Source organism: Salmo salar, chromosome ssa09 (genome assembly GCF_905237065.1).
Source record: "Salmo salar chromosome ssa09, Ssal_v3.1, whole genome shotgun sequence".
NCBI lineage: Eukaryota > Metazoa > Chordata > Actinopteri > Salmoniformes > Salmonidae > Salmo > Salmo salar.
Genome location: NC_059450.1, coordinates 38,950,374 through 38,962,474, shown reverse-complemented (window position 1 = coordinate 38,962,474; position 12,101 = coordinate 38,950,374). Strand labels below are relative to the sequence as shown.

Genomic DNA, 12,101 nt, shown 5'->3' with positions numbered 1-12,101 from the left:
TTTTCTGTCCACCCCGATGCAGCACCCCCATTGGTTTTCTGTCCACCCCGATGCAGCACCCCTGGGGTTGATGGAACATATGATAATACTAATGTAGATGCTTCTATAAAACGTCTCAGACTGCTGATTTAGGATCTGTTTTGCCTTTTAGATGATAATGAATAAGGTGATATGGACCTGGGGGACCTGATCCTCGATCAGCACTCCTCCTACTCTAACTAAGACTATTTTGTGAATACAGGCCACCGGGGTTCAATATTGACTGAATAACATGTACTGACTGAGTGTCTTACTGAGTCTGTTGTGGGGCTATGAAGAGAGACAAGCTTGAACAATTAATTGAGGCAGATCAAATCCTGCTTAGCAACCAGCTATAAGCATCACGAGGTGGGTGCTACTGATGACAAACAGCCTGGACTTCTTAAAGGCAGTCTTATAAGCAGTCATATTATGGAGGCATATTATTGGTAGTAAATCTATAGTAGTATCTAGTACGTGGATCCACTGACCTAAAATCATTCACATAATCTTCTAAATCTAATCTCCTCCTTATATAAGATTAATACGATTATCTGACTGTACATTTTCATTATCTGTTGTTTATTTCTCCAGTAGTGATTTCCCTTCTCCTTTCTAGAGCTACGTCCCAAATGGCACCCTATTCCCTATGAAGTGCAAAGAACCCTATGGGCCTTGGTCAACAGTAGTGCACTACAGTATATAGAGAATAGAGTGCCATTTGGGACAAACGACTAGTGCCTGGTTTAGCCTGGCCCCACCACAGGAGCATTGGTACTGCGTGGCCTCTCCGAGTGCTACCCCATACAGGATGAGCAGTCACCAAATTATAAAAATCAAGGAGCGTGGAAACGAGGTAACTGCATGGGCAGAATTCTAGAATACGAATGTTTTATATGCAGCCCTAAATCATGCTTCGTTTGGAGACACCACCAGCCCGCCACTACAGGCACAATTCAGTGCTGTCAGATTCCATTGACATGTCGCCTTCTATTGTATTGTCAAAATCCTCCACATTTTCAATGAAACACAACATACCATAAGACATGACTAAAAGACATGGAAACAATAGATGGCATAAAATACAAAGACTATTTTGTTATTGCCTTTTGTGTGAACCCTATAACACACTCTGGCATTATTCGATATCTCTGGCACAATTTCCGTCGGCAGTCGGTTTATTTAAGGCAATGGTTGTTGCTTAGCAACAGGACTACATTGGGCGGGCAGTGTGATGGGAGAGCGTAGTAGAGGAGAGAGAAGAGAGGAAGAGAAAGAGAGGAGGATAAATGTCCCAGTATAACACATAGAGAGAGCCGTTTCAGCAGCAACTGGCTGGCTGGCACAGCATTAGATATAACAGCCAACGCCCCATGTAACAGTAAGAAAACACTGTCACCATTTTAACAGGCACAATGAGAGAGAACACAATCATTTTGTTATCAATAATGTAATGCAATTGATCAAATGTATTTATAAAGCCCCTTTCACGGCAGCAGTTGTTAATGTGGCTAATGGGTGTCTAACTTACAGTAACCCAGCATGACATGTTATGATGTTTATAGTATAACTGTATAGAGTATAGACTCATATGAATCCTTACATACAATGGAAACATCTGGTGGGTGAACCTGCTTTATGTTTATTCTCGTATGGAAATGATGGAGATGGTAATCAGTTACACAGTGGTTCAGATAAATAATGCAAAATAAATCCATGATAGAATCTCTGATCAATATGGGTAAAACACACTGTTATAACGTAATAACACAGTAACAAAATGTTAGTGTTTTAATGACAGTAGTTTTGCTTTACATAGCTGTTTGTTTCTTACCATTCTGTTCCCAGATGCATCACAGGTGTAGTCTAAGCTTTGGAATGCAGCGCTGTTGTTGGTGGCAACAGTGTTGGACGGCATCGCCAAGAGTGCAAATCGTACGGATGATATTCTCAATGGAAAACAGAAGAAGCTTCAAAATATGAGAAATAAAATCAAAGGAACAAAAAAATGACGATCCTTAAATGAACCTTCGATGATCCTGCAAAATGAAGAACAACAAATGTAATCATGTACGTTGAAAAACTGTCAATACAACTATTTATTATTAAAATAGTATATATATTATTACATTATTATTATTCCTTCGTTTTTGTGTTAAGTTGAACATGATTCTAGCCTATACCTACAGATTGGATTCAATGAATGTCAGTCTCTCTACTATGCCTGCAGTGATCTGATCAGGCAAAGGTAGGGCCTACTAGAGTCAAATTGTCAATGGCTTTACATGCCATCTACTCCAGTTGTGCCTTTACTAGTTAGAAAAACATTTACATTTTACATTTTAGTCATTTAGCAGACACTCTTATCCAGAGCGACTTACAGTAGTGAATGCATACATTTCATACAATTTCATACATTTTATTTCTGTGCTGGCCCCCCGTGGGAATCGAACCCACAACCCTGGCGTTGCAAACACCATGCTCTACCAACTGAGCTACAGGGAAAAACATTTTAAGCCTGCTTAAATAGTGTAAGTTCTCTCTGGTTTCTCCCGTTTCTCTCACACAATATACCACACGTGTAGGCCTGTAGGGCTCTATGGCGTTATCGAATAAACTATTACCGGTGCATTATGCATATAATAATCTATATGCAGATTAGATTCTCACTATAGCCCAACACCTGTGGTCAAACGAGACACTCCTTTGCACTGATTGCTGGCTCCATGCAAGGCCTAGCCTAGCATCCTACCTCTCTGCCTATTGTGATCCATAGCTAGCCATGTGCACTTATAAATACAGTATCAATGTTATACTTTTCATCGATTTTTCCAGAAGGCTTGAGATATAGGCCTAGTCTTGATATAGGCTAAACGTCCTTGGTGTTTTTTGTTATTGCCCCCATTTTCACTAGCTAGTACTACACTACCGTCTACCGATAAGTGCCGGAGATAGAGTGCTCCAGACACACGTTCACCCACGCGCGCAGACAGACTTTCTGACACATTGATACAAATGTTGCATTAATGCGTCATTGAAAACATTTGAATGATAGTTAAAATCAATCTAAACATATTGGTAAATGTAGCCTATCACTGTCGTTCCAGTTTAAATGCATATTTCCATTTGTTCGTGGGAAGAGAACAATGTTGCGGGAAATGATATTGCAGCTACAAAACGTGTTACTTTTTAAATATATATATATATATAAAAAATTGTGAATACAATGTCACCTACTGTTCCACTGTCAGCAAAAATCACAAATATGATGCATTATAACAATTCTGATTGAATTAATGACTTTATCTATGAACACATGGCTGGCGGTCTACTGCATTTGTCACTATTGCAGGCGTAAATTACCTAATTGTACACGTATTTGAAGGGGAAATCAGCATCTAACCCGGTGGGACTGTACCGCGTTTATAGGCCACAACCATTTGATGGACAAAACCCCGTTAGTTTCAGACGGGCGTGTATTCTGTAGAAACAATCGCCTTTCTGTATGTACAAATACGCGGTCACCAAGTTCAACTGAGTATCGCAATGTCTAATCACGAGTCAGTCACCACATATCTGCAAAAGCACAAAAAGGAATACTGTTTCCCCCACCACCACGATCGAGTGCAGCCAGTCTTCCTTCCGTTCTAAAGGATCTAACTGACTGTGTGTGTTCCGATAAAGGTTAGCCCTACAGAGGGTTTGGTAATAACGGGCTATGGTTTTTAAACGAGTGAATCACGGTGTTCATTACCCGTTTTGCCAAGTCCCAGGCCAGACCCTTTTTGTTGTCGCTTGCTCCCGGATCCTCCTTCTTCTTCTCTCCCCGTCCTCCACCACGCCAGCCGGCCAGCACTCCGCCAGATGCTCGGCTCACACTGCAGGGGCCAGCGGACTGATAGTGTCTCCACTAGGTCCTAAAGGTAGTGGAGTAACGGCTGCTGCTTCACTGCCATTATGCCAGAATTTATACGCAATATATTTAATTATTGTTTGAAAATCCGGTTAAACTCAAATAATTGTCCATTTCTGTGTCAAATATACAAATAGACAAAAAGTTCAGAGTGTTGAAAATAGCATACATCAGACCACATAGCTGGCAATAGGCCTACAAGTAGGCACCAGACAGGCATATAGGCTGCAGGCCTATTTCACACTGGTGGCCCTAGGCCAAGGGTCAAACCTCTGGCCATAAACATGAACATAAACATATAAGAGAGAAATAAAACAATATTAACCAAGAATGAATCAAACCCAATAGCTAATAAATAGGCCTGCAGTCAGCATTGTGTTTATAGTGATTACATAATAATGAATCTTCTGGGAAGGCTTTCCACTAGATGTTTGAACATTGCTGTGGGGACTTGCTTCCATTCAGCCACAAGAGCATTTAGGCCTGGCTCGTAGTCGGTATTCCAATTCATCCCAAAGGTGTTTGATGGGGTTGAGGTCAGGGCTCTGTGCAGGCCAGTCAAGTTCTTCCACACCGATCTCGACAAACCATTTTTGGATGAACCTCGCTTTGTGCACGGGGGCATTGTCATGCTGAAACAAGAAAAGGCCTTCCCCAAACTGTTGCCACAAAGTTGGAAGCACAGAATCATATAGGATGTTATTGTATGCTGTAGCGTTAAGATTTATTTTCACTGGAACTAAGGGGCCCGAACATGGACAAAATCAACATGCGCTCGATGGCACATGCGCGAGTGGTGTGGTCAGCATGTTAGGCTTGTGTGCGGCTACTCGGCCATGGAAACCCATTTCATGAAGCTCCTTACAAACAGTTATTGCGCTGACGTTGCTTCCAGAGGCAGTTTGGAACTCGGTAGTGAGTGTTGCAACCGACGCTTCAGCACTCGACGTTTCCACTTGACAATAACAGCACTTATAGTTGACTGTGGCAGCTCTAGCAGGGTAGATATTTGACAAACGGACTTGTTGAAAAGGTGGTATCCTATAACGGTTCCATGTTGAAAGTCACTGAGCTCTTCAGTAAGGCCATTCTACTGCCAATGTTTGTCTATGGAGATTGCATGGCTGTGTGCTAGATTTTATACACCTGTCAGCAACGGGTGTGGCTGAAATAGACGAATCCACTAATTTGAATGGTTTCCACATACTTTTGTATATTTCGTGTACGTCCTGCCTACTGCTTCAGAGTATGTCATTGTCAGGTGTATAGTGCCAGAGGCTCCAGAGGCTCTTACAAGCACAAACAGAACAAAACCCTGGGGATCAGACAGGCTACAGATATTTAAGAGGGAGGAGGGGTGGGAGGGGGAAGGGGGAGAGAGGGAGAGGGAAGGAGAGGAGGCGGAGAGAGGGGAAGGGAGACAGGGAGGAGAGGGACGGGAGAGAGGGTAGACAGGGAGGGAGAAAGGGGGAGGGAGGGAGAGCGAGAGAAGGAGGGGGAGGGAGAGAAATCGAGAGAGTGAGGGAGGGAGGGAGGGATGGAGGGAGGGGTGAGAGACAGAGAAGTGAGAGGGGGGGCAGAGAGAGAGACAGAGAGAGAGAAGGGAGTGAGAAAGAGAGGCAGAACGAGTGAGAGAAAGGGAGAGTGAGGGGAGAAGAGGGGGAAGAGGGGGGTGGAGGGGAGAGGCAGGGAGTGGGAGGGGGAGAGGGGAGGGAGGGAGGAGGAAAAGAGAGAGAGATCTAGAGGGGGGGGGCAGGCAGGCTGATGTGGTTCAGTGAGCTTGAAGCATGGCTGGAGCCAGGAGCTCCTCACATCACATGACACCACACGTCTGTAGAGTAGACTGACTCTCTGTCTCTCTCTCGTCTGTAGACTGAATCTCTCGGTCTCTCTCTGGTCTGTAGAGTAGACTGAATCTCTCTGTCAATTCAATTCAAAGGGGTTTATTGGCATGGAAAACATATGTTTACATTGCCAAAGCAAGTGAAATAAATAATAAACAAAAGTGAAATAAACAATCAAAAATAAACAGTAAACATTACACTCACAAAGGTTTCAAAGGAGTAGAGACATTTCAAATGTCATATTATGGCTATGTACAGTGTTATAATGATGTGCAAATAGTTAAAGTACAAAAAGGAAAATAAATAAACATAAATATGGGTTGTATTTACAATGGTGTTTGTTCCTCACTGGTGGGCCCTTTTCTTGTGGCAACAGATCACACATCTTGCTGCTGTGATGTCACACTGTGGTATTTCACCCAGTAGATACAGTATAGGAGTTGATCAAAATGTGATTTGTTTTGGAATTCTTTGTGGGTCTGTGTAATCTGAGGGAAATAGGTGTCTCTAATATGGTCATACATTGGGCAGGAGGTTAGGAAGTGCAGCTCAATTTCCACCTCATTTTGTGGGCAGTGTGCACATAGCCTGTTTTCTCTTGAGAGCCAGGTCTGTCTCTCGTCTGTAGAGTAGACTGAATCTCTCTGTCTCATCTGTAGAGTAGACTGAATCTCTCTGTCCCTCTCTTGTCTGTAGAGGAGACTGAATCTCTCTGTCCCTCTCTTGTCTGTAGAGGAGACTGAATCTCTCTCTCATCTGTAGAGTAGAGCTGAATCTCTCTCTCATATGTAGAGTAGAGCTGAATCTCTCTGTCCCTCTCTTGTCTGTAGAGGAGACGAATCTCTCTGTCCCTCTCTTGTCTGTACAGTAGACTGAATCTCTCTCTCCCTCTCTTGTCTGTAGAGGAGACAATCTCTCTGTCCCTCTCTTGTCTGTAGAGGAGACTGAATCTCTCTGTCTCATCTGTAGAGTAGACTGAATCTCTCTGTCCCTCTCTTGTCTGTAGAGGAGACTGAATCTCTCTGTCTCATCTGTAGAGGAGACTGAATCTCTCTGTCCCTCTCTTCTCTGTAGAGGAGACTGAATCTTTCTGTCCCTCTCTTGTCTGTAGAGTAGACTGAATCTCTCTGTCCCTCTCTTGTCTGTAGAGGAGACAATCTCTCTGTCCCTCTCTTGTCTGTAGAGTAGACTGAATCTCTCTCTCCCTCTCTTGTCTGTAGAGGAGACAATCTCTCTGTCCCTCTCTTGTCTGTAGAGGAGACTGAATCTCTCTGTCTCATCTGTAGAGTAGAGCTGAATCTCTCTGTCCCTCTCTTGTCTGTAGAGGAGACTGAATCTCTCTGTCCCTCTCTTGTCTGTAGAGTAGACTGAATCTCTCTCTCATCTGTAGAGTAGAGCTGAATCTCTCTGTCCCTCTCTTGTCTGTAGAGGAGACTGAATCTCTCTGTCCCTCTCTTGTCTGTAGAGTAGACTGAATCTCTCTCTCATCTGTAGAGTAGACTGAATCTCTCTCTCATCTGTAGAGTAGAGCTGAATCTCTCTGTCCCTCTCTTGTCTGTAGAGGAGACTGAATCTCTCTGTCCCTCTCTTGTCTGTAGAGTAGACTGAATCTCTCTGCTCATCTGTAGAGTAGACTGAATCTCTCTGTCCATCTCTTGTCTGTAGAGGAGACTGAATCTCTCTGTCTCATCTGTAGAGGAGACAATCTCTCTGTCTCATCTGTAGAGTAGACTGAATCTCTCTGTCTCATCTGTAGAGTAGAGCTGAATCTCTCTGTCTCATCTATAGAGGAGACTGAATCTCTCTGTCTCATCTGTAGAGTAGAGCTGAATCTCTCTGTCTCATCTGTAGAGGAGACTGAATCTCTCTGTCTCATCTGTAGAGTAGAGCTGAATCTCTCTGTCTCATCTGTAGAGGAGACTGAATTTCTCTGTCCCTCTCTTGTCTGTAGAGTAGACTGAATCTCTCTCTCATCTGTAGAGTAGAGCTGAATCTCTCTGTCCCTCTCTTGTCTGTAGAGGAGACTGAATCTCTCTGTCCCTCTCTTGTCTGTAGAGGAGACAATCTCTCTGTCCCTCTCTTGTCTGTAGAGGAGACAATCTCTCTGTCCCTCTCTTGTCTGTAGAGTAGACTGAATCTCTCTCTCATCTGTAGAGTAGACTGAATCTCTCTGTCCCTCTCTTGTCTGTAGAGTAGACTGAATCTCTCTGTCTCATCTGTAGAGGAGACAATCTCTCTGTCTCATCTGTAGAGTAGAGCTGAATCTCTCTGTCTCATCTGTAGAGGAGACTGAATCTCTCTGTCCCTCTCTTGTCTGTAGAGTAGACTGAATCTCTCTCTCATCTGTAGAGGAGAGCTGAATCTCTCTGTCCCTCTCTTGTCTGTAGAGTAGACTGAATCTCTCTCTCATCTGTAGAGTAGAGCTGAATCTCTCTCTCATATGTAGAGTAGACAATCTTTCTGTCTCTCTCTCATCTGTAGAGTAGAGCTGAATCTCTTTGTCTCTCTCTTATCTGTAGAGTAGAGCTGAATCTCTCGGTCCCTCTCTTGTCTGTAGAGTAGACTGAATCCCTCGGTCCCGCTCGTGTGGTCAGGTTCAGTCAAGGACAGGCATGATGACACAACCCAACAAAGAGGAAGAGGGAGAGGGAGAGGAGAGGAGAGCTGTGTCTGGGGCTGCTCTCACTGACCCTCACACAGACAGATGGACGGACGGACAGACGGACGGACGGACGGAAGGACAATACACATACACAAGCACACAAACATATTATTTGTCTGTTATGATTAGGGCCCTGTGTTTTGGACAATCATTTGACATAACCTGGATTTTAACCTTTATAGAAAGCTCTTTCATAAAAAATGTCCCCTTTTCTTTTTATGTCAGATGATCCAGCACCATACACAGACAATTGCTTACATTTTTGGTGTAATTGTCATTTCTGGAAAAGGCTTAAAACAGAGGTTAAAATCTAGGTCATGTGACATGATAGTCTAAAACACAGGGTCATAGTTATGATTACTGTTATGCAAACATCAGGAGATATTGTTTGTGATTGGAGGATATATGACTCCCTGTGGGCCAATGGCAATCTTATCCGATAGCAGGAAGTTGTTTCCCAGGAAAAATAACCACTCATTTACTTGGAAAAACAACACTGATTATATTTTTATTTTATTTTTTATTTATTTAACACAAATTCTTATTTACAATGACGGCCTACCCTGGCCAAACCCTAACCCAGACGACGCTGGGCAAATTGTGCGCCACCCTGTGGGACTCCCAATCACAGCCGGTTGTGATACAGCCTGGAATCGAACCAGGGTCTGTAGTGACAACTCTAGCACTGAGATGCAGTGCTTGGACCGCTGCACCACTCGGGTGCCCCTAAACTGTCAAATTATGACAGTCACATTTTTTCAAGGCCATATTCAACAGTGCAGTACATACAGTGCCTTCAGAAAGTACATCAATATTTCATCTACATAAATATTCACACCCCTTTGCTATGACACTCCAAATTGAGCTCAGGTGCATCCCATTTAATTGACATTTTATTAATTTAGCAGACACTCTTATCTAGAACGACTTACAGTGGTGAGTGTATACTTTTTCTGAAGGCAATTTCTGAAGTTCAAACGATAACAACCAGTAGGCTAAATACTGATCTGAAAAAAGGAATCACATCAAAGCATATCAAGTTTTTAAATATTTTAATACATTTCACAATTGATTCATTGTATTTACAAAAGACAGTGGTCATGTGACATAAAACCATGTTTTTAAAATTAACATGAGAAACAAATGAATACCAGAAGCATATCAGTATATAACACATAGAAAGATAAATAACATTTCGGGAAGCTTGTGGTTTGTCATTTTGCACATTTTCTCTCTGCAAACAATAAAACAATCATAATGTGCAGTATGTACCTTTCTATTGCCTCTGTTGGCTAGAAGGAGATAATTCTAGAATGGTTGGTAGCTATAGAATGTTTGGTAGCTCTAGAATGGTTGGTAGTTCTTGAACGAGTGGTACTGCAGCTCTTGAACAGTTTGTAACTCTAGAACTGTTTATTGCTCTAGAACGGTTGGTAGCTCTAGAACTGTTTGTAGCTCTAAAACTGTTGGTAGCTCTAGAACAGTTGGTAGCTCTAGAACGGTTTGTAGCTCTAGAATGTTTCATAGCTCTACAACAATTTGTAGCTCTAGAACTGTTGGTAGCTCTAGAACAGTTTGTAGCTCTAGAACTGTTGATAGCTCTAGAACAGTTTGTAGCTCTAGAACTGTTGGTTGCTCAAGAACAGTTTGTAGCTCTAGAACTGTTGGTAGCTCTAGAACTGTTTATGGCTCTAGAACTGTTGATAGCTCTAGAACAGTTTGTAGCTCTAGAACTGTTGGTAGCTCTAGAACAGTTTGTAGCTCTAGAACTGTTGATAGCTCTAGAACAGTTTGTAGCTCTAGAACTGTTGGTTGCTCAAGAACAGTTTGTAGCTCTAGAACTGTTGGTAGCTCTAGAACTGTTTATGGCTCTAGAACTGTTGATAGCTCTAGAACAGTTTGTAGCTCTAGAACTGTTGATAGCTCTAGAACAGTTTGTAGCTCTAGAACTGTTGATAGCTCTAGAACAGTTTGTAGCTCTAGAACTGTTGGTTGCTCAAGAACAGTTTGTAGCTCTAGAACTGTTGGTAGCTCTAGAACTGTTTATGGCTCTAGAACTGTTGATAGCTCTACAACAGTTTGTAGCTCTAGAACTGTTGGTAGCTCTAGAACTGTTGGTTGCTCAAGAACAGTTTGTAGCTCTAGAACTGTTTATGGCTCTAGATCTGTTGGTAGCTCTTTTAAAGTTTGTAGCTCTAGAACTGTTTGTAGCTCTAGAACTGTTGCTGGTTCTAGAACTGTTGGGGGTTCTACATTTTAAGGAAGACCAAGTAAATGTATGGACCCGATTATATCATGCAAAATATGGACATTAACAACAACATATGGAATGTAGTTATATCTGTATAATGACACACAAAGTCTGCAAACACTTTCCCTCCTGAACAACAATAAATAAATCATATTTTTCCACAAGGTCACTGACTGAGACTAAAACTCCTACTTAAAAGGCTGATTGATATTCTTATATATGCATGAATGGGTTTTTACTTTATTCAGCACTTTATACAGAACATCTAGGCAGTAGGCGCAAACTCAAATCATAATATTGCATTCCTATCTGTGAGCGGGGTGAAGAGGGAAAACAATAACTCACTTTTCAAAAGGTTTTATCTCAGCACTTTCCTTAGATCTTGAATATACAGTACCAGTCAAAAGTTTGAACACACCTACTCATTCAAGGGTTTTTCTTTATTTTTATTATTTTCTACAATGTAGAATAATAGCGAAGACATCAAATCTATAAAATAACACATATGGAATCATGTAGTAACCAAAAAAGTGTTAAATGTATGAAAATATATGAGATTCTTCAAAGTAGCCACCCTTTCTTTGCCTTGATGACAGCTTTGCACACACTTGGCATTCTCTCAACCAGCTTCATGAGGAATGCTTTTCCAACATTCTTGAAGGAGTTCCCACATACGCTGACCACTTGTTGGCTGCTTTTCCTTCAGTCTGCGGTCCAACTCATCCCAAACCATCTCAGTTGGGTTGAGGTCGGGTGATTGTGGAAGCCAGGTCATCTGATGCAGCACTCCATCACTCTCCTTCTTGGTCAAATAGCCCTTACACAGCCTGGAGGTGTGTTGGGTCATTGTCCTGTTGAAAAATAAATGATAGTCCCACTAAGCGCAAACCAGATAGGATGGCGTATCGCTGCAGAATGCTGTGGTAGCCATGCTGGTTAAGTGTGCCTTGAATTCTAAAGAAATCACTGACAGTGTCACCAGCAAAGCACCATGACACCTCCTCCATGCTTCATGGTGGGAACCACACATGCGGAGATCATCCGTTCACCTACTCTGCGTCTCACAAAGCCACGGCGGTTGGAACCAAAAATCTCAAATTTGGACTTACCAGACCAAAGGACAGATTTCCACCAGTCTAATGTCCATTGCTCGTGTTTCTTGGCCCAAGCCAATCTCTTCTTATTATTGGTGTCCTTTAGTAGTGTTTTTTGTTGTTGCAGCAATTCGACCATGAAGGCCTGATTCATGCAGTCTCCTCTGAACAGTTGACGTTGATATGTGTCTGTTACTTGAACTCTTTGAAACATTTATTTTGGCTGCAATCTGAAGTGCAGTTAACTTTAAGGAACTTATTCTCTGCAGCAGAGGTAACTCTGGGTCTTCCTTTCCTGTGGCGCTCCTCATGAGAGCCA

General features: G+C 42.4%; 1 protein-coding gene across 7 annotated transcripts in view; it reads right to left on the bottom strand.

Annotated features, from left to right (window-relative positions):
- Nucleotides 1-3,901, bottom strand: part of LOC106611330 (DNA (cytosine-5)-methyltransferase 3A) — a 61,637-nt gene extending 57,736 nt beyond the window's left edge. For 6 of the 7 annotated variants that reach the window (XM_014211429.2, XM_045723655.1, XM_045723653.1 and 3 more), the window contains exons 1-2: nucleotides 3,773-3,901; nucleotides 1,853-2,057 (exon numbers count right to left, since the gene is read on the bottom strand). In XM_014211429.2, the coding sequence (XP_014066904.2) occupies nucleotides 1,853-1,936 (84 nt within the window). In that variant the 5' untranslated portion in view covers nucleotides 1,937-2,057; nucleotides 3,773-3,901. Of the gene's footprint in view, nucleotides 1-1,852; nucleotides 2,058-3,381; nucleotides 3,401-3,772 lie in introns of those variants that run through there. The other variant, XM_045723652.1, reaches the window with a different exon arrangement.
- Nucleotides 3,902-12,101: the final 8,200 nt, after the last annotated feature.